Source organism: Rhinolophus sinicus, chromosome 2 (assembly GCF_057876585.1).
Source record: "Rhinolophus sinicus isolate RSI-liver-muscle chromosome 2, RSI-T2T, whole genome shotgun sequence".
NCBI classification, from domain to species: domain Eukaryota; kingdom Metazoa; phylum Chordata; class Mammalia; order Chiroptera; family Rhinolophidae; genus Rhinolophus; species Rhinolophus sinicus.
In genome coordinates this window covers 75,767,856-75,791,339 of record NC_142502.1, presented here as the reverse complement: position 1 = coordinate 75,791,339, position 23,484 = coordinate 75,767,856, and the positions used below count along the sequence as shown (strand labels likewise).

Sequence of the window (23,484 nt, the reverse complement as noted above, 5' to 3'; positions counted from 1 at the left end):
CTATAGACATAGAAAAAAAAAATACTTGTAATTGTTATTGTACATGTACTTTGGAAGATTTTAAAATACTTTCATCTGTTCACCCAAAATTTCTGTTTAAGTAGGGAAATTGCTATATAAAGTAAAATCAGGCATTGTCTTCATGATCTTACAGTAAATGGTAAAAAAAAATTATTGAGCATACTACATAAGCATCATAAAACTAAGGCACAAATAACTCGAGCCCTCTCTCTGAAATTATTGCAACTCAATAGTGAGACAAGACTTCATGTGCTTCAACCACCACAAAAATAATAATAAACAATAATAATTTAATCATAAATTTTCATGCAAAACAGAAGTCAGGTCCAAGTTTCAAAGGAATACAGAAACAAATCCTACATATATTGGGCTACTGTTTTATTTAGTGGCCTTTTATTTATCAGATTTTTTAATTCTGTGACATTTCCAAGTCATTCACATGTTTTCGAGAAGAGCTTGAGAGCCAAGTTATATAATTTCAGTTTGTATTATCTAAATACTAGTCCTTGGAGGCCTCATACACCATCACTTTGCATACATGGAAAGTTCAAACTTTGAAATGTAAAACAAAGTCTATCTCCTAAAGCATAATATGTAGCATAAACAAGTACCCCCATTATGATAACTTTGATAATGAAAGCACTTCTTAATAAATGCTGAAATCTAGCTATTTTTCTTCCTGTAAAGTGAAGGATCTATCTTAAACTCTAGCCAAAAATTCTTGGAAATTACAATAAAAGGTTTTCAGGTGCTTTCTTTGATTTAGAAAAGTCTTTAGTTTTGGGAAACCAGGTAAAGTGGCAAGTTGAAGGATGACTTGGATACACTACTATCTGTCCTCTGAGAACAGATGCCATATCTTACTTCACTTTGTATCCCAACGACAAAGTCAAGGACTGGCCTATACTGGGACCTCAACAAGAAATAGCCAAATGCATTGAGAGAGGAGAAGCTGAGAGTCCTGAAGTCATTTTACTCTGAAGAAATATAATTTAGTGTTAGGTTTACCATACAACTCAGCATCTGAGCTTTCCCCAGATGGGGGCAGGGGGTATGGAGATGGGGAAATTGGGGAAATTGGTTGCTGGTTCCCAGTCTTCAAGCACCCCTAGCCAGCTTATTTCTGTCAGTGATGCCAGCTAAGGAAATGCCATGGAAAGAGAGAAAACTAGTTTTGAATTTCCTATTCCATGTGCGCTGACCATGTCCCTGCCCAAGGCCACCCCCAGACAGCCCCACTCACTTCAGGGCTTCCCCTCAAGGGCATCTGTTTTCTCTTCCTTGGGATTTAGGAGTACTCTGCCCCTTTCCCTGCCTGCAGATTCTTTTTCTAAATGAATCCAGGGAGTGCCAGTGAGAGGACAAGAGCAGTGACAACTTGCTGCCAAACCCCAGCAGAAGCCAGTAGGATCCCTCCTCCCCTGGCATTCCCTGTGCCCCAAAGTCCCCCAGCATTCCCCCACCCCGGTGCCCCAAAGTGGGCCTGAGAGTTCACCGGGAGAGCAGAGTGGACTGACTGAGGCAGGAAGCCAGTACCATTACTGTTTTCTGAGAGGAGGAAATGCCAGTGCTGCCTGCTGTCCCCAGGGAGCCTGGAGATACCTATCACCACATTTGCAGGTTCCTTTGCAGAAAACTGCTGCCTCCATGCCACCCACACCAGGCAAATTCAGGGCCACAGCCCTGTTTCAGCGGAGTCTACCGCCCCCCAACACCCCTTTAGCTCATCTCTATGTCTCTCCCTTCCTCCCCCTCTTTCTACCTTCCTTCTTCCTCCTCAACCCCCCCCCCCACACACACACACACACACACACACAGCAGCGCTGGCCTACTCACATCAGCACCTGGCGTGCCAGGCTTGCCCGGAGCTCCTGGCTTTCCCGGTTCTCCAACAGGACCCTGAGCAGGGAAAGGGTGAGGCAGGAAGAGGAAAAGGTGCAAAGTTGAGATTCTTTGGACACACATGGCTGAAAACCACGTATAAAGGAAAGAAGTGGGGTGCGAATGCGCTCATCAACTTACCGGAGGTCCCGGGGGACCCTTTGGCCCTCGGTCACCCTGGAGGGGCAGGAGAGAAGGCAAGAGCAGCACATGAGTGGGAGGCGTTGGCGACCCCACGGGGAGAATCACTATTCAGATCAGGGACAGGGACAGGGTAGGGACTAAAGGGTAGGTGTCATGACCAACGGGGACAACAGGACACGCCTGCCTCCTCCCTCCGAAAATCCCCAGGTTTTTAAGATCCAAATCCCAGCTCTAATCCCGGTCCAATCCCGCCTTTGGGTGGGGGCATCTGGTTCTCTCAAAAGAAAAACAAAACCTCCGAGCCGCTGGGGAAAGGGTAGGAAAAGGCAGGACTGGAGGAACAGAGGGGGCTGTATTGGAAAGAGAAACTTACGTCGATGCCATCGATGCCTGGAACTCCAGGGGGACCCGGAGGCCCGGGAGGACCCTGCTCGCCCGGGGGACCTCTCTGACAAAAACAGCACACACGGGTTAGTGGAGCACGTTGGACAACAAGGAGAAACTAGGCACGATGTCCTGAGGCCCCCACCTCCAGCCTGTAAAGACACTCCCTGTGGAGGCTGGGTTTTTGAAGCCCATTATAATAAACGTGTATCAAACTTCCAAGTGAGCGCAGGTTGTTTCGGCGCTGCGGTATTTCAAGTGAGGTTGAACTGTGCTGTTAGAGCAGGATCTATGTCCCCAAGGTGGGGAGAGGGGTCACAGGACCGCACCGCTACAGAGTGCATTAAACCAAAAGGGAGTCATAAAGAAAGAAGGGAGGCCTGAGGCCTCTTTTTAAAAGGGGTTCAATAATGAAAACGGTTGTCATTCGATGCCTCGATTGAATCTGTAATTGCAAGTCAGTGTTTTGGCTAAAATGGAACAGCTAAGAATGGAGGTGCTCCACATCAGATTGATTACAGTATCGTTTTTGTAAATCTTTCTATGTCCAGTAGATAGCTGGGGGGAATACTCTTGAGGAAACGATTGGGGAACCCTGCGGTAGAAGAGCCCTGAAACCCAGCGAGAGCCTGGCCTCATTTCAGATTAACCTTCAGTGACACTTTCTTGCAGTGAGGTCCTTTGCACCTTGCTTCAAAACTACACTAAATTTCATTCTGACCCTTTCATGGCTTGCTAAGAGCTAAGCTTTGACAGTGCTGGAAAGACTGGTGGCGTCTGAAATGGTGTGAGCATGTTGCTTGGGGAATGTGGGTTTTTTTCTCCCCTTCTGAATTTAAAAAAAAAAAAAAAAAAAAAAAAAAAGGAAAGAAAGAAAGAAAAAAAGCTTCTTTCATCAAGGAAACTGTTTTTCTAAACTCCAATGACCAGACAGGTTACAATGGGGTCTTTGTAAGTGAAACCTCAAACCTCGGCTGGGCTCACCGCCCCCGCCGTGTCCTCTCCGGCTCGGGAGGGAGGAGACGCCGGAGCCTTTGGGAAGTTGCTGAAATTTTGATGGGAGCCAAGCCTGCCCGGTTCCAATCCCTGAGCTGCGGGCAACTCTAAAAGGACGCATGTTTTAGTGCTGCCATCACGGTATGGAGGAGCGGGACAGGGAACCTTAGCACCGATAGCCTTAATTCCTGCCTTCTCTGGCCTGCTTTTGACTGTGCCCAGGAAAGGGGGAGAAGAGGCAAGAAGGAACTAGGCTGAAAATTAAGCCCCGTTCTGGAGACACCGTGGCCTTCAGCTCCTGAGCCTGCAGTGTTAGGGCCCGGGGCGGTGAGGGGGGGAGGGAGGAGCCTCCCTCTCCTGGACCGAAGGGTCATCTAGGGCTCCGGACTCCCACGGTATTTCCCGCAGTCGTTCCGGGCTGGAGAGAGCATGCCACCCCACTGCGCTGGGGATGCTCCGTGCCTTTCCCGGAGCTCGCAAGACGGCTGCGCCCCCACCTTTCCCTGTGTGCTCTTGAGAAATGGAAACACTTCTCGGCCCTAGCTTACCTGGTCAGGGGTCTGGCTGGGCTGGAGAAGAAAAGATGGGAAGAAAGTAAGAAGGCTCCCCCCACGCCCCAACTCCAACTCGCACACAACTTACTTGAGCCGCAGACAAGCAGAGCCCTGACAGCAGCAGTCGCAGCCCTAGGGCTCCGTGGTCCCGCGCGGTCCAGGCCATGCCCTCCGCCCTCTGCTAATCCCCGGGGTCCACTGTGCCTCCTGCTGCCCCACTAAGCTTCCGGACCAGCTAAGCGCATGAAGCGGCACTTACTCCCCTCAAAAAGAGCCCCCAGGAGTAGTGGTTGCAAAGGTACCCGGCCAAGGAGGCGTAAGTTCCTCTTGTTTATGAATGGCCCTGGAGAGGGTCCTGGGGATTGGAGGATAGCTTGCGGGGCCGGGAGAACGGATAAAATGACAACAGTCTCTCTTAACCCTTTCCCTGCGTCCTGAGCGCTCCACTCTGCCTCCGCCCACCCGCCCCAGGGCAGCCTCTCGCAGTCCTCGGAGCCGCCTCTGGTGGCCTGTGTGCCATCGTGGGTGGCGAGTAGATGTCGAGGAATGTTTCAGGGGGAAGTAGGGAGAGTCGTAAGCCACCAAAGACACCCGGGGCTTGTTTCTACCCATCAGAATGTTGGTGGGACAAGTTCTTCCTTAATATCTACCTGGTCTGTACAGCAAAGCCTGGACTTTTTGGAGAAAGAGAGTGTGGAGGTAAGGTGGGGAGAGTCAGCTGCGTGGAAGTAGCCTTTGCAGGTGGTCAAGGGACTCACCGTTATCCTGGGTGGCAGCTCATGGCAAGTTTCTCTGCTGGGTCGCAGTGGGTCACAATGTATCAGCATCCATTGAAGTTCAAACTGTACAAAGACAGCGGACTGACAGTCAGTTCAGGTGCTTTTAGAGGACAGGAGCAAGTCATTTAAGACAGAGATGAGTTTGTAAATGTGTTCCAACTGCTAAGTGATTGGAGACTAACTTGAACTGGTTGATCTCTGGACCAGGACTTTTGTTGTTCCTTGAATATAAATTTCCACTGGAAATGGGCTGGAAGCCCTTCCCAAGTTTCTCTGATCATTGGATGCAGATGTCTTTAGCTCTGCATTGCTCCAACATAGCGCTAGACAGGAAACAGATCATTGGCACTGACTTTGTGTTTCTATCCTCATCACAACCTCAAGAAGTAGATTCTATTAAAATGAGTCTCAGAGAGAACAAGAAACTGTCCTGTCACAAGCCAATAAATGTCAGAGTCCGGGCCTGGAATGATGCATGCTAGAGAAGTCATTCTCCATGGAGTGGTCACAGCTTAAAATGGAAATAGCAAAGACCAGAAATGGTGGGAATGAGAGGGAAATCTAGGAGTCAGGGGACAAAGAAAATAATAAAAAAATATTTAAATATGGTATAATCTTATCCATTGGTTGAAGAGATATAAAATTTTAGATATTTGAAATCCAAATATGTCCTGACAATTTCTTACGTTTTTAAGAGAAAGAAGAGGGGAACGGGGTGGTGGTGGGGAGAACAGGAGAAAGAAGGAGTGGCCAGGTCTGAATCTGAAAGCCTCAGGTGACGGGTTGAAAAAAAAAAGATGTATCCCACAGGAAGCCTGCCACCATATGGCTTGCTGGCCTCTCTTAAGTAGAGAAAGTTCCTTGCTAGGCATTTCAAATCAGATCCATATTTCTTGGTAGGTTGATTCTCCTGGTATTATGCAAATGTCCATTTAAATATCCAGGTCCCAAATCTAAACATTATCTCTTTTCTTTCATCCAATAGTGATTTGCACTCCACCCCATCTGCCAAATGGACTCTAGATCTGCTGGATCTAGAATTAAGTTAGATACATTTTTTTCCAATTGTTACAGAAATGTCCAGAATTAAAGTTACTGGATGGAAAATCAAAATTGGAGAGGATGAAGTCTTTCTCTTCTACCTATAATGAAGGGAAAGTTCAATAAAAGGAAGTTTTCTGTTTTATAAAAAGGGCAAAATAAGACATTAAGCTTTCATATTCTTGCATTGACACCTCTTCTCCCGTGATTCTAACTGTCCTAGAGTTCTCCTCTAACTACATTGTTCTTGTTTCTCTCAACCTTACCATGCCTTTTCTTCAGAAAATGTGGGTGTCTGGGAAAAGTAGTTAAGTGGGATGAAAAGAAAGTGAGCAGCTAAGTCAAGAAATATTTTAGGATGGAAATTAATCTATGAATTGTATGAAAATTATCTGTGTCTTCATGGTGTGAATTATTTAACAATAGTATACTGACATCCTACAAAAGAACTGCTTTCCAGAACACACAATGTCTTGCAGATAAGAAAATTACTTTAATCAAACACTATTTTTATTTGTATACTCCTGTTTGCTTGGGAGAGATTTTATTTTGGTTTTGTTCTAAACTGCAGTGGAAATTTTAAAAGGAAGCTAAAAGAAAGAATGAAACAACCTTTTCCTTAATAAATACCAAATACCTGGCAGTGCCTCAAACAACTCTTTGAAGCACATCACACGTGAGTAAGAAAGGTTAAATCATTGGGACATACAACTAGTAAAAGGCAGAGCTAGCATTCCAAATGTGCCTGACTCCAAAATAAGGACTTTCTCTACTTTCCTTCTCAGCCCCCCGCCCCCCGCCAAAGAATAGAGAATGAGTTATAATTTTCTAAGGAGGTAACCAAAGCATTTGGTGATTGAACATTAATTTTAAAAATAAATAGACATTATCTAGAAATTAAAACCTGGTAAGCTTGTTTTCCAATATCTGCTAAAAAAATTTCAGAACTAGATGAAGAAACTTCCATAAGAATTCAAACCTTTCTCTATTTGCATGCTTGTTATAGAAATATATCCAGAGTAAAATTTCTAGTATCCAAAAACTGACAGCTATTTCTATATGCAGTTATGTATTCATGTGTATAATAAAATATCACATAGGAAAGAGACTTATAATTTTTTTCCTCGATGACCAGATAAAAAATATTACCAGAGTAAGAAAATATGTCTCCCCACTCCCTAACTCTCAAAATAAGAGAGATAACTCATATAGTTTTATTCACTAAGTCCTTTGTAAACTGGTAACTCAAACCAATCTTGGATTGTATGTGTGATATTTTAACTCTCAAAAATAGTTCGTTCCTTAATCACCTTGAGAAACATTAATTATATGGCTAACCAGGAAACCTATATTCTTTGTTTAGATAGTTCATTAAAGTTACTTATTGCAAATGCAAAGTGATTCATTAAGCTGTTTTCTCAAAAATGTAATTCTCTCTGGATAACTTGCTACACCTGTTTAAATATATGAGATGCAATTGTGGCACAGGATAATGAGGGAATGAAATATAATTCCACTGTGAATACAGGCTGAGTTGTTCAGGGTGCAACATAGATCAGAGGTGTCTGAACACATCTGTGCATCCATATAAACACCACCTATGCACTAATAATCATCTATACAACAACCATTTTTTGGCATGCAATATGAATTCCAATTTGCATGTTAATTATTTTCAAGGAAGGTTGGCAGAGTTCCTTGGTAAAAGTCACTTTCATTATACATCTAAAATGCTGATTTGCACATGTTTCTCATTTTCATACCTGGAATCATTATTTTCTTTAAATATGCACTGACATAATAATGTGACAAATATTTTAATTTAGTTTTCGGTAAACATTGCTGAAGTCCCAATATAAGCCAACCACTAAGGAAACCAAAGATATTCTCCTCCTGTAAGGAGTTTACAAATTGTAAGACTGGAGAAAAATACAAGTAGAGAAATAAAAAGGGTTTTTTTTTAAACAACAACAAAAAAAAAATCTGTTAAACAGAACATACAATGCCCTAGCACAATCCGTCCTTCTCAACATAAAATATCTCCTCCTTGTCTCAGGGAAAACTGAGTTGTGTGAGTGGAAGATGCCTTACATTTGTCCCGATTGACATTATCCAGTTCTTTTCTTCAAGAAACTATAATTCCATTCCCTAAGCTAGAATAGTGTCCAGCTGACGACACATTAAAACAAGCAATTTTGGCCCCAACTCTCTAGTCTTTTAATAGGACTAGTAATTTCTAGTTATTTTGCTAGGTTTGTTGATAAAGATAAAACAAGTTATTTAAATTCTTCATAAGAACTAAACAAAAACTTAGAGCAGACAACCAATTTTCCTCCTGAAAGATAATTCTAATGACAAACTATGAAACTTGGCTCAATATTAATAGGAAAGACACAAGGCTTGATTTTTTGCAAACTGAATTATGATTAAATTTTACAAGTATGAAATACCTAAAAACCAGTAGCCTATAAAGATAATTTAAGAGAAAGAGAGAGAGAGAAAGAGGGAGATTTCATTAAGCTTTTGTCTACTCAGCCACAACAAATATTTAAAGAAATACTTGAATTCTCAAACCTCATTCTTCTTTTCAGTGTATGACAAAATGTTGGTTTCTGTCATCATGAGGGACCTCCTCCAAGTCAAGCTTCCTAGTTGCTGAGCAGAAGACTCTCAACTGCCTTGAAATCAGAAATTTTCCCAAATCTATGTAGACTAGGCCATGTAGTTCCAAAGTGCTAGAAATTGTACTTAAATATGAGTAGGTTGATGGAAGAAGAACTGACTCTGGGTGGTGAACACACAGTATAATATATAGATGATGTAATACAGAATTATACAGTTGAAATCTATGTAACTTTACTAACCATTGTCACCTCACTAAATATTAACTAAATATATACATATAGTAGGCGACAATCATCTTAATTGTACCAAAGGCAGAAGCAGAATGGTGAAAGGAGAGAGCAGGAGACTTGGAGTTAGCAGACCTGGCATGTAGTAATTTATTCATTTTTTTTATCCATGTGCTTTGATATCAATACTATGGAAGACACAAAAATGTTTAGTATATAGGACAGTAGCTAGTCAAAAATAAAATGCTTTTGACAACAAATACTACTGCAGGTGATATGTGAAATGGCTAAGGTCATCAACAAGGGGACCATATAACATGTCAAATGTGAGGAGGGCTGCTCACCATCTTCACTTGGCTGTCTAATAGTGATCAACTTAGATGTTCCAAACTAATTCCTACTATTCTTGCCGATTCCTGTTCTTCCCATAGTCTTTCCCATCTCAGTAAATGGCAACTCTATTTTTCCAGTTAGTCCCACCAAAATATTGGTGTCATTCTTGTTTCTTCTTTCTCTCTTATACTTCAATCCTGTTTGCTTTACCCTTAAAATATATCAGGATCTGACCAGTTTGCACAACATTCACCACCATCACCCCTTTCCAAACTAAGACCATCCCTACTTGAATTATTGCAGTAGCCTCTCACGGCCCCCCTAAATGTTCCGTCCTTCTCCCCCTCTACACTAGATTGTCAAAACAGCAGCCAAAGAGATACTTTTAAAAAATGAGAACATGTTGCTGACCTATTCAAAATCATCTGATAGCTTCCCATCTCACCCAGCATGAGATCCAAAATGCTAAGACAATGTCTGCATCCTCACTTGGTCATGTTACCTGCTCTCCAGTCCCCTTGCCTACTTCTCTCAGTCTTATTCCAGCCACACTCGTCTTCACGCTGTCCTTAAACATAGCAGACAACACCAACACCAGTCTCTTTTCACTCCATGTTCTCTCTTCTTTGGATCCTCCTCCTGGAGACATCCACATGCTAATTCACTCAACTCCTTTAGGTTTCTGTTACCATTTTTTTTCTTAGGGAGGCCCCTCTCTCCAGGAACTCCAATTTCCTGCTTCATTTATCTCTGTAGGATTTATGACCACCTGGCATACGACACATTTACTCATTTATCCATTTGTGTTCCTCTCCTCTCCCTAGTCTAAATACAAGCTCCATTCAAGCTTTAATTTCTGTCTAGAACTTAGCAGATATTTAATAAATAGTTGTTGAATGTTAATGAATGAATATATACAGATAGATAGGAAATGTAGTAAAGAAAAAATAGTATTATTTGTCTTCTGGTTATTAGTTTTCTTCTGATTTGATTACCAGTTGGGGCAAGACCCGTCCCGTCTGGCTTTCAATTTCTTTACGTGTAAACTGAGAAGTTTGGATTAGATGCCCTCAGTGTTTCCTCTACCTCTGAAAGCCCATGATTCTATTGACACCACATTGTAACCAAAGAAACTAACCATACAGAGATTAATATAAAGAGAAGGAAAAAAACACTGAATTAATCTCTTGTCTCACAGCCTCCCAGTCCACATAACAAAGATTTCTTTATGTTCATAGCCCATGCACACTTTAATAGAAATAGAAAAACTAATAGCACTAATATTTTTTAAATTGCAAGAGTAGGGCATAGCTGAGGCCAATAAATTTTTTTAGTGTATTCAATTTCCATTAAAAACAAGTTTGACCGTCGTTTAGTTTTTGTTATAGTTACCCATAGTCCCCTACCATGGCTTGGGGGAAGGGACTATGGATAACTGGGTTAGCAGCTCTGTCTCTGTGTGTTCTTCTCCTTTCATTGCCACCTAGTCGAAAAATCCAGCTGATGCTGTCAATACGTCTACAATGCAGCAGGCTAGGTTTTATCTTCAAAAAATTGTTTTGATAGTCAGCGTTCAAAAATATTCCAATCAAATCACACCAAAGTGTTATAAAAAAGATTACTTATGGATATGTTCAGATTACCTTACTATTTCTTTTGTATTTATTACTTCCAAATGAAAAAGTGTTTGTAAAAGGTGGACTCATCAAAAACAATTTCATAAGCAAACTCTAAAGTTCAGATATTATACATAGTAGATATTATGCATTTCTTAAATCATGAAAAAGATAACTTTCTAGAATATTTCTTAAATACCAGAAATAATATTAATCACAACCCCGTAACAGATTGTCCTGTGTTAACGTTAATGAAACTGTTTTTACATTTGGAGGTTAGTATGATTTAATTCTATGGAGTAAAGGACAGATAGTTCCTCCATCAACAATTTTGTTGGTTCTTTCTATTTGCTCTCACATTTTCTTCTGAATTTAACAAAGATAACATAAAGCAACACACTTGAAATATACTTTGCAAAGCATTGTATCTGTCTGATTAATCATGTTCCACATTGTTTTATTTGGAATATACATAGGGAAAAAGAAAAAGGGTTTGAATCATATATTTGTAAAGCCACATAAACATTTATCCTCCATCAAATAAGCCCAAACCCCTACTGTACGTTGCTGAGAAGGGGGAAAAAAAGGCCAACTTTGTTTTCTAATAGAGCTATACCAAATAACTCTCCCAGGCAATCAGGCTGACAACAAACAATAAAGAACCTGTCATAAAATAACATGTTTTTATGATATGCTGCCAGGAAACTGAGCTTTGCAGTGGGATAAATAGCACCATCCTAAAATATGGGAACAAAGGAGAATAGAAAATATGGGATTTATTGCTTCAAAATCAAACTAACAATGTATTACAGCAATGCATTGGGCAAAAAACATAAAATGCTCTGCGGTCACTAAATAACTATGAACGATGAGAAGGTGTGTGAGTTGTAGGCCATGTGAGTAGCTATACTGCAAACCTTATGAAACCTCTTGAAATTGGTTTCCTTTTCCAATTTAGAAAGGGGAAAGAGATCAAAGATGGAACAGATAGGGGGAAATCACAAACAAGTACAATATAAATGAGAATTTTAGCATTAATGCTCCATCAAATGTTGTTTTCAATTGCCTTTTTCATTATGCCGTTCCTACCTTTTGCCATCTGCTAATACTTTTAGAATGGATGTTTGCTTTTGATTTACTTATTAAAGAAGAGCAAGGGTTGATCCTGAAAAAAGTAAAGTATTCAATTAATGTAGAATGTCAAAGATTAGAATGAATCTAATTTCATGAAGAAAAATTGAAAAATATTGTTTGCATGCTATTGGCACATTTCATTTTAAATTAAAATTTCTCACATAGTAATATTGAATACTTGCTGTTTCTTATTGAGAGAAGGGTGCCCTGTCAGTGTACTTCTTCTATCTCCCAGAATATATGGATCCCACTACTCATCACTCTCTCAAGGAACAGTTAGTCATTGTTAATCTTCAGTAGTTAGCAGCAACTTCAGCTGACAATTACATTTCAGCTCAATTGGTGATAATAAATTGAGGATTTTAAAAATAAGGATGTAGGGACAACTTGTGGGCACTTGGGCTTTGTCTCTCGGGATTATATGAGTATTTGACTAGTCTTAGTCTAGAAAACTGAGGAGAGTATGGGAAAACTGATAAGCTTGAAAAGGGAAGAATTGATAAATGTGGACATTCCCAAGTGAGAGTCCCTTTGCCTGCAATACCGGACTTTATCTTCTCCTGGATAATTCTGATTCAATCCCAGGTTTCCTCTCAGACATCATCTCCTTTAGGAAACATCCTTGAACTCCATTCTCATGCCTCCCTCTCCTGATCTGAGGATCTGTTTCCATGTGCTTCCATTCACTTTCATGGTCTTTATTGTGTTATATTGTCATTAATTACTATCTCACCCCCTCACACTCTGTAAACTGATGAATACAAGATCTGTGATTTATTTAACTTTGTATATGCAGCATATAAGCACGTGATAAAACTTTACTAAAGAACTAAACAAAGTAGGATTTATGTATGAGGTCACGTTTTATACTGTACAATCATCCTTCCTTATTTTTTTTTTTTTAAAAAAAGCAAAACACTTATTTTGTTTGTCTTGCAAAATAAATTTTGAAAATTCTATGCAAATCACAAATGTCTTCCAAAATGAGAATGATGAGAAGCTTTATAAGGAAAGATATGTAGTTACACATATTTTTATTTTTTATCAAAGGAAAGTTGGTAGGCATGGCAGAAAATAAGGTAGATTGGAAATTTTATGCCTGACACTGTTTCTTACTAGCCAAGAAACTTGCTTGAGGTCATTTCTTCAACTGAGAAATGGAGATAATCCTATCTATGCTTGCTAGCTTATAAAATTGTTGCAAGGATCAATAAGTTAGTGGGAATGAAAGAACTTTGAAAATGTTAAATTAGTGTATTAAGGGCATTAAAATGTTAAAACAGCGCAAACTGATTTTTCTCACATTGTGTTTTCTACTTTTTCTTACACAGTGACAGTTGAGGAATACATTTTTGTGACAAGTTTAAGTTTGACATTGTCAGTCCTTGGACATAAGTAGAAATTTTTTGGCCTATAGGCTTTAGGCTCAAGTCCCTTGTGTTTCCTTGTGGGGGAGTCAGAATTCAGTATGAAGGGGGAAAAAAATGTTCATGCCTGTTTCAAGTACTTTTAACATTGGCTACAGTGCACTGACTGAAAAGCTCCTTGGTGGACCTACAGCAAAATGTAACACCGGCTTCCAGGTTCTTTGCTGCATTTCTACACACAGCAGAACAAAATAGAAGATAACTGGCCCTAACTGCTGAGACTAGATTTGGCAGAAAACCTATAATCAGCTATAACATCATTGGCGAGACTTTAATATAATGGACAAATAATGGACAATATTGTAACTTTACTGCTCTGGCAATCAGACAATTTAATAGCATTCAGAATTCAGAATTATAATGACTTGAAATGTTTCAACAAATCAATTTTACAAGTGCTTGATTGATATTTATTACAGTGAGGGGGTACCCTCCAGTCTCTTCCCCATCCTGCATGGTCCAGAAATGGCACAGATATTGCAGAAGTTCAGTGTTGTCTGAAAACCATTCCAGTGCCAGTGGAAAGATCTTACTGAATAAAATTTAAAGATGGCACAACAGTGGTCACATTGGCTTTCTAACCCAGCCACTTGAGGTGTGATAACTCATTAGTTGAAGAAAACATTCCCAAGTGTCTACAAGCCAGAGCAGTAATGTGGCAGTTAAAAATTGCTTCCTGTCCATCACAAAATATAGAAATTTCACACTATCCTTCACACTAATCACAATTCTTCCCTTGGAAATAAGTTATTTGAACTATTCCATTACTGAGACGCCTGATAACCTTTTTTCTTCCTTTGGAGAAGGGCACAGAAACAATTCAAAATCATTGTATCACCCCTGCTACACTCCATGATATGAGTTTTGTGACTAGAATTTAACAGTCCTGAGACAGAGAGAGAAGGAGAGATTGACATCAATAGTTTATTTATTGAGCTGTAAATTCTTTAGTTTCCCCCAAAAGAACACTTGTCCTCTAAGATATATATTTTTTTAAGTTCCTGTCAAAATACTATAAAATATCCTTTTAAAGAACTGTTCAGTGAAAGTATAACAATTCAAAATGATGGAATTATATGGTAGCAGTTGGTACAATTATGTGTCATTATATAATTACTTACCTTTATATCCATGGATCTCTATAGTAAAATCATGAATAAAGCTCTAAAATCCTTTACTTTTATAATATTCCATGCAAGACCTACTTCGAAATAAATATTGTGCCATCTATACAATTTTAATTCTTGTTGATCAGACATCGTATAGCTTCCTAGCCTTGTCTTTCACACTATGCTATTATCCCTCACCCCCTCACACACACACTAACACTCACTCACATTTTCATGCACAGATTTCATCCAAACCACCTGGTCTTCAGATGTTTGAAAGTGGCCTACTTATTCTCTACTTCTTTTTCCTTTAATACTCTTTTCCTTCGCTAGAATACACTTTCTGCTCTTCTTTTGCCAATTCAAATCCTTCCATTTCAAGGTCCAGTGCTTCAAAGAAGCATGGAATTCTTGACTAACTGAATCTACCATTCATGTTCACCTTAATTTGACTGTTCTCCTTAGTTATTTATACACACTATGCACCCACCAATTATCATTTTCTTTAAAGTTGCCTCAGAAGAACTCTGGGTGCTCCAGGTGGGCATGTAGCATCTTCCAAGTAGACTTTAAAGCAACTCAAGACCAGGAGCCATCTACTTAACTTCCTCTGATTCCCCATTCCATCTGGTACATGCTATACTCAAAACAAGAACTGACTGCTTTTTGAATAAGTGCTTGAGTGAATAAAAAAGATGAATAACTGTTCATTGCTTAAGACATCCAGATGATGTCAAATATCTCTGAGGTATTAATTTTCAGCAATCTGGTTTTGATTTAATCTACTGTAGTGTATGGTTTTATACTTACCGGAACAGAAACTTGAGGGTTATCTGCAAGTTTTCCCAGCACTGCAAAACCATCGACACTGATTTGGCCTCTTGGCTTTATAGGTAAGGATTCAATCCTGTTGCAGTCAACAAAAAGAGTAGCACTACTCCTTTCCACACCAATCATAATCTTATGCCACTGGGAATTAAACAAGGAGGGCAAATTTGAAAAGGCTGCGGTTTGGAGACTTCCATCCAGTCCTTTGTATGAAAATGCAACAGATTTTGTTTGGCCATTAATCTTCACGCCAACTTGCTCCTTCCCTGAGGAATCCTGAATCTGCCAAATGCTCCAGTTCTTTTCAAGTGTGCTTCCAGTCATCCGAAAAGTAGTTAAAAAGGAGTATTCTTCAGGCAGCCCACTGGGATATAAATGCCTGAGTAAAAGTTTAAAACAGTGAATATAAATCTTGTTTTCTGTACCGTTGCATATTACCATCGTCTCTTATTATGCTATTTTAATTCTGGACCTACAGGAAAGCTACAGTGAGAAAAACTATGTAATGTTTGTTCTTTCATGACTGTTCATAAAGACCTTCACAGAAGTTCAGTCATTCATGTACATTAATACTCCATCTTAAAATACACATAAAAAAAAAAACACCCTCCTTCGAAGCTGAGGAGGCTTCCCAGTGCCACTTAATCCCAACAATGTTACTATTTATGCCAGCTAACCAGCTGCTGTTCAGCAATTTCATCTCAGCCAAGAAACACATTCCTACAAAGTCCTTGGCAACATTTCTTCCACAAATAAGAGATCATTTGGACTCTGAATCAGCTCTACTAGTTTATGACACCCTTTAATTAAAGCAGCTTTTAAATTTTTTATTTTAATATAACATTAGGATGATTTGTTCTTTCCACAATTGCTTGCATATTCTCACAATTATATCCTAGAGGCACATAAGCATTTTGAGAATAAGTAACTGTGTAGACCTGAGTGAGTAGCTCCTTCACACTGAAAATCGTTTTCTTTCAAAGTGTGATATTAAATTAACAGCTGGTTGGTTGTCACTAGATGTGTGACAAGGGAAAGGTGACCAGTTCTTAATTCTCTACTCCAATCCAGTTGTCTGTCAGTCTGACAACTAAGTGTGTATCGTTGCTATTTCCTTTACAGCTTTAAATAGTGACATATGATCATCAGAGTCCCTAAGGCATCTCCAGTCCATGTGGAAACTGTGGTCTGAAGCTGCAACAACTACGTACCTGGATCTTTTCTGTTGAAGCGAAAGTGCTAAAAGCTGAGGACCAAAATTTTAAAACATCAGAACATATTAAATGTAAACATCACCTTTAAGGGCTTGAAGGTTATGCACTTCTACCTTCCTCCTTCTAAGTATAGAAAAATTCCTAAGTAAGAAAGAAATGCTATGAAAACTAGATATCAATTAATTTTGCTTGCTAAATAATAAAATTTGACACTTCTGAGAACAGTTATGGACCAAGACCCAAGCTCCCAACTTTCTTCAGGTCCAATTCCTGTTATATAGCTCCCTTCTTGTAAACAAGTAAAAAAGTAAAGAAGAAAAAAGGAAGAATAAATATCTACGTGGATGCTGATTTCATGTGTTACAAACTAAAACGAGTAACATGTGAATGTATTGTATTGGCATAAGTGTTGTTGCTAATTACATTAAAACATATCATTGCGGTGAAGAATTTCTAAACCAAAAAATTCCTCAGTTCCAAGAATGTTTAGTAATACATACAATTACGCAACCTGCTAAGATTTTCTATTGTTATTTTGACTTCAACTATAAAACTTTGCCATCCTTTATAATAGCATAAACAAACATAAAGTAACTCCCCTGTAAATATTCTTGCAAACCTTCAAGAAAATGGGTCAACTGTGTCCATAAATTCCATCGCTTTGTTAGTTTTATAAAAATAACAAAAATGTAAAACATTTTATCTGAATACTTTTATCATCCAAGTACTTCTCTTAGCCATTATTTTCCAAAATGCCTTTGGTTTTTATTTCTAATATTGGGTGAATTCCTTTATGAGTTCATATTCTTAATTGATAATTGGTGATGTATACTATACTTATTTCAAAGTTTTCAAATCATCAAATATCTTTTATGTCTGTCAAGTGTACAGAAGGTTTTTTTAGCAAGGAGGTTTTATATTGAAAAAGATTCAGTTTGGAGCTAAAGAAGAAAAAAATGTGTGCAAGAACTATTTTACCCAGAACAGAGATGTTTACCACATCTATTTCGGTATTAATTTTTATATAGATTCTGCTTGTCATATTTTCTTTGGATTTTTAGATTTTTCAGAATATATGTATTCCAGGATAACTTCTCGGAAAGAAACTAAGATCCATTAATGACAGCATAATATATTGCCTACTGTATAATTATAAAACCTCATAGAAATTTATACATTTAATTTGACTGACCTTAATTAATTTGGAGTTGGGAGATTAGTTTTAAAAGTTTTATTCAATGGTGAAATTTGACCAGCATCCATTAAAATTATGAATAGGTTATTTTATATTATTTTCACCTAATATTCTGGAATTAACCAGCTGCTTAAAGAATTTATTTTTCTTTTCTGTTCAAAATAGTTACTGTTGAGGTGTGAGATTTTCACAGAAAGAAGATAAATCCTAATGCTTTGTCCTTCTCTCTTCTGTAAAGCATTCTTCTTACAGGTTTTTTAAAAATCTACATTACCTATTTATTTGTTTACACATGTACTGAGCAAGGCTGTAGAATTTCATCAGTCCCTAGGAAAAAAATAAACCTATTTTGTTTTGATTTTAGAAGTCGCAATAACTTGCTTTAGTGACTCTTTTGCAAAGACATCATGAGGTTAACTGAGGGATCTCTCCCAATTTGTGCTTCATCCAATCTTTCCTGCTAAATGAGCAAAGATTTTATGTTTAAGGTAGGATAGGACATAATGTTACCATTTACCTCTGACTTGTTTAAACTTTTTTCTTTTTCAAATGGGGTGGTGGTTGAAGTTGCTAGAAGTACAATTCATTAGCAGACATGTTGTTAAACCAAGGATATTCATTTGTCTTTCTCCATATACAAGAAGATTTTATATATTTGTGTGTGTGCTTGTGTGTGTATATACAAATATAATCAAGATTAACATGTTATTAATATTTTAAACTAGGCTAATACTGTATGTCAATATGATAAGAGGAGAAAATTCCTTTCAGTTTCAAATTAATAAAATATATATGTATTTGTCTATTCCTAAGACCGTTTAAAAGCCCTCACAAGCATAATTTATAGAACAATCAGTCCCATTGTCTTTTTTGAACACCTGAGATTCTGTTCTTGCAAATATTCTAGTCCCCTTGATAAGCAAACTTGACAGCATACATAATTTAAAAGGCGATGGACCTATAAATGATTTATTTCATTATGCTACAATCTGCAGAGTATCTTAAAAAGAGAGCCATAAAGGTTTGAATAAGAGAGAAGAAGTCTTTGGACCTTGAAGCAGTTGTTTATGACCTTATCCCAAAGGAAAGTTAAGGATTGTATTTGTTAAGGCAAAGAAACACGTTTATGAGTTGAGAATGTGAAACTATAATGCCTAAAATAAAGAATAAAAAGCAGCAAAGAAAAAGTGTCACATAATCTCTCCAAAAATTTAAAAAGACAAATAAGGATAAATTGTGACTATCACATTAACTCCATATCCTATACCCCCCACGAAGATCCTGATAAGTTTATTTTCGCTCCCTTGGAGCTTATATTCCCACCATAGAAATTCTCTCTCAACCAAGACAGTCCACTCCCTGCACCGGCTGAGAGCAATTCCATTCCCTGTCTGTCTTGCTACCTGGATTTTGAATGAGTAGGACTTGGAGGGCAGCTTGAAAAGAAAGGATCCACTAAGGAGAAGACTCCCATCTGCATGCACTCTCTCCTTCTACTCTTCTCCACTACTTATGGAAAACACTTAACTAGGGCCACTGGGTACCAGGCGCTGTTCAAGCCCTCTCCATTTATTAACACTTACTCTTCACAGCCACTCCTGACACAGTTATTATTATTCCTGATTTCATACTGAAGGAACTGAAGCACAAGTCGGTTAAGTAACTTGCCCAAGAATGGACTTTATTACCTATTTGAGATTTCCTCTATCTCAGCCCTTTGGCTCTCCTCTTCTTTGTCTTTCTTTCTCCTACTTCTTTCTACTTCTTTCCTCCTTTCATAAGTCTTGCCAGTAAAACAGGAGTTTTAGTGTTTGTGGGGGCAGGAAGTCAAGGAGATAGAGAATATGGGACATTGGTTATAGTCTGTGAAAAATAGTTAGTGTTAGCTCTAGGCACTTAGAGAAGAACAGCAAAAAAGATGAGCAGGAGGTAGGGGTCCACGTGGCCTTTGATCTCTGAACTCAGAGCCAATGCCAGTGTAGATTGTAGGTTAAATTGTAGACGAGAAAATTAGGTCAGCATCGGCGGTGTTGTGTCATATTTAACTATCTTATTAAAGAAAGAAAAAAATGAAAGTTTTTAAAGCATGTTTAAGAACACAACTAGCATGTCTGTGCATGAAAAGAAAATATAAGCAAAAATAAGTTAATAGCTGTTATCATGCCTTTCGTCTTTCCAAACATGAATGGTTTCCAAGAATCAGTATCAAATAGTGGTTAGAAGCACAGCTTCTGAAGCCATTCTGCCTGGGTTTCAGTCCTCTCAGCACCTCCCAACCTTGTGACCTTATGCAAATAATGTAAATCTCTGGCTTCCATTTCCTCCTCCACAAAATACAAATAATGTGCCCACCACAGGGTTGTAATGAGGATGAGATTTAATGTTAATTGGGAAATGTATTAAAAGAGTTTATGTAGTGCACTCTTTTATTGTTTTATAAAATATAATATGTTCAAAACATGAATTTTTATCTGCAATCTGGCACTATCTCAGAATATTCTAATTTGACCAAAATTTTATTATTATAAACAATTAGAGTTTCTATAATATTCTTTTACTGTTCTAATTAATCATTATTTACCTTTACACCTTAATTTCTATCAAAGTCCTAATTTTCTTATTCATCTACCAAAGGAATCTTAATTCTAGTAAGATTAATTCTGTTTTTTTTTACAGCGCACTAAAACATACAATAATCATAATAATCACATATGAGGTATTTAGGTGATATAAAACTGAAAGCCCTGAAGCTCATTCATAGCAGTGGTATGATTCAACACTCACACATACACTAAACCACCTCAGTTATGAGTAATTTAAAGGATAAAAGAATTCCAGAGGAAGAGATAAAGTGGAGGATTTTTTATTATGATTACCACTGCCATTGTTTCTGTTATCTATATTCTACTTTTGGCTTTTATTTGGTTCCTGTCAGGAGCCAAGCACTGTATGTGTGTTTCTATTTCAGCACCTGGACATTTGAACAGCACCATTGTGAGTCTTCTAACCACTCCGTGGTTTCTAGTTAAATTTATGCTTAACCTCTGGCACTTTTCACAGAGGGTCCTTTCAGTCAAAACCAGACAAATTATAGAAAAACAGAGAGTAAAGTAATAAGAACATGTCCTGAATCAATGTATAATAGTCTCAGTGATTTTTTTTTCCTGGAATGGGACATAAATTACATACTGAAAATATGAAGAGCATTCATATATTCAGTCACTGAAGATAGGTAGGTAAATAAATTCTTTCATCTCTAAATAAAATCATGATCCAAGAAACATTGAGTATGAGAAGATTCTCTAACATTGGCTAGCTTTTCATTTTTTTAAAACGCAATAATTAGCTTTTTTTTTAATCACCTGGTTGGAATCCTGAAGTCTACATTATTTCCCAGTTTGTAAGCCACTTGTAATGCAGTCGATCCCACAACTCTTTGGATAGCTCTTCTGGATGCTGCTTTATCTACCTGGAACTGAGAAATCAAGTCAAACCCTATAGAAAGGGAACACAAAACATACAAAATGAGATTGGTTTTATTCCTTTCCACAACCTTCCCAAATAAAAGAATATATCAGCTGGGTTTATAGAAAGCATGCTTTTTCAGATACCCTGCTACTCACCTGGTAAATCATCTTGCCCAATCCTGACTTTCGGACACAATTCATTTTCACCATTAGAATCTGAATTGACAGGAAACCCTGCAAAAGAGATCACATGTCATCCTACCTCATCTCTTTCAGGGATCACGGGGATACGTCGATAATAATAAGAGCTGAGCAACTATTTAAAGTACAGTATTATACCAAACAGCTTGCTTATAAATAATGTATTTTGCTTTAACTCTATGACTCTATGACTATAATTCACTCATCTTCGATTCGTCCTAGAAAGGAGGCATGGCAAAAGTTGCTGTAATAATTTGTTCTGAGAAAATGTTCCTTTTGTGGAAGTTAGGAATTTGTTCCTTTTGGAACCGGAGCTGCGTGACGTTCTGAATGGCACAGTGTCAGAAGCCAGTCTGGAAAACTTCTGGTGGTTTGGGCTAGCAAATATTCCTTTAACACCATAAATTTTAGAATTCCTAAGAGAATCCAAAGCCAGCCTTGAGACAGTTCATTGAGACTTCTGAAGAGTGGAATTCTAAGGAATCTTTGTCAGATAGGAAAGGGGTTTGGGGAGAGTCTTGGGATTCACTAATCCTAAATAAAATATACTGAACACATTTGATTTCATAAATTCATTCTAAGAGATCAAATAAGGTTCCCAACTAGACTATTGCTATATCCTAAAATGGAGAAGAGTAACGAGAAGAAGAAAATCATGAGAAGAACTAAATGCTCAATTTGATGAGGAATCCTACAGTGAAATTGGGTGCTCCTTATGCAAATGGAAGGTTACAGGGAGGTAGTGGTTTTTTTCACTACCACTGACGGCCTCCTGTAACTGTCCAACCTCACTGCCCTGATGACACTCACCTGATGACAGAGATTTCCTAGACTTCAGAAAAAGAATTTTACATTTATAAAGCTTGGGCCCAGCCATCCCAATACGTTAAATATACTCTTTCTACCTGTCCCAATCCCCAGATCATTGGCTTCTACCCATCCATCCATCTGTCCATCCATCCATCCATCCATCCATCCATCCATCCATCCATCCAACATTGGAATCCCCATCTGAACCAGGTAGGCACTGTGCTAAGCACTGTAGCACAGACTGGCTTTCCTGCCAACTTTGATCACAGCCAGGACTCTTTTTTAACACCCGGCATTGACCACAAAAAACCAGCCAGAGAGCACACTCAGAGCCAGAGCAGGACTGAAGAGCACAGATGTGAAGGACCGTGGGGGCCTCACTGGTTCTCACTCAGCCACAGCCCTGCCTGCTCCCTTCTGGAAACAAGCGGCATTTCAAAATCTAGTAGCTGTGGCCCTTACTTGGGCGACGCTTGACAGTTGCAGATGCCCAGCGTCCGAGGAAACTGTATGCAAAGAAGAAAACTGGAATTTTCCTGGAAGAGAAAAGAAAAATGACTCAAACAGGAGTCTCTCACAACAGGACAAACAGGAGTCTCAAACAGGAGATGGGGATGACTTTAATATTTTTAAACGTGGTAAACCTAATCAATGTAGGTGATCGAATCTCGGTATAATTTAGTTTGCTCGTTTTTAGTTTGAAATCTTATTGACAGATATAATAAATTCTCACATTTACACCTCCTACTTTAAAACAGTCATAGATTGTTGTTGTTTTCTCTCACTGTCTCTGTTTCTATCTCTCAGTGTTTCTATACCTATTTCCTTGTCACTGTTTTCTCTCATCTTAGCTTTTCTGCTTCTCCGTTTTGGTGGCTGTCTCTTGCTCTCTCTCTTCTGTCTCTCATGCTTTCTTTTTCCCATCCTACTCTCTCATCTGTTTCTCTCTATCTCTTTCTCTGTCTCTCTCACCTGTTCCCTCACTCCTCTCATCCTATCACCACTGCAACAACACAGACCCTAGAGTCAAACACCCCCAACCCAGACTCCCCACTACTCTTTCCAGTGTCAAATTCTTACCAGAAGTTCTTCATTTTTCCAATCAGTTTTCTTTTGTTGCCGACAGACCCAATGAAGAAGAGGTTATAGGGGAGTCAGTACTCCCCCAATACCCCTTCTCTATCACCCCAGGACTGATGAGTTCTGGATTCAGCCTTGGTCTCTCCTGCCCCGTCAGGGCTAATAGCAAAGGGAGTGAAACAGAGGCATCCAGTGCCACTTTAAACCAAAGTAGAGGGAAGGGGTGGGGGGAAGGCGGCCTAGCCAGGGGTGTGTCCCCAAAGCTACAACGTTACACTGAAGGAGGGATTAGCAAAGGAAAGTTTGCTGAAAAGAAAAAAAAACACATCAGGATGTGGAGAACTTCACCAGAAAAACCCAGGCAAGCTGCTATAGGAATACAGAGGAAGCTTTTAGAGCTGCTATAGGAATACAGTGG

At 38.8% G+C, this 23,484-nt stretch overlaps 1 protein-coding gene across 1 annotated transcript in view; it reads right to left on the bottom strand.

Moving 5' to 3' along the window:
* The window catches only part of COL9A1 (collagen type IX alpha 1 chain), a 90,784-nt gene extending 67,539 nt beyond the window's left edge, over positions 1–23,245 (bottom strand). Inside the window, exons 1-9 of the mRNA XM_088795633.1 lie at positions 23,067–23,245; positions 22,449–22,522; positions 21,132–21,209; positions 20,871–21,003; positions 15,082–15,478; positions 4,739–4,822; positions 2,420–2,494; positions 2,044–2,079; positions 1,858–1,920 (exon numbers count right to left, since the gene is read on the bottom strand). Coding sequence (XP_088651759.1) covers positions 1,858–1,920; positions 2,044–2,079; positions 2,420–2,494; positions 4,739–4,822; positions 15,082–15,478; positions 20,871–21,003; positions 21,132–21,209; positions 22,449–22,522; positions 23,067–23,080 — 954 coding nt within the window. The 5' untranslated portion in view covers positions 23,081–23,245. The remainder of the gene's footprint in view (positions 1–1,857; positions 1,921–2,043; positions 2,080–2,419; positions 2,495–4,738; positions 4,823–15,081; positions 15,479–20,870; positions 21,004–21,131; positions 21,210–22,448; positions 22,523–23,066) is intronic.
* Between the last annotated feature and the right edge of the window lie 239 nt (positions 23,246–23,484).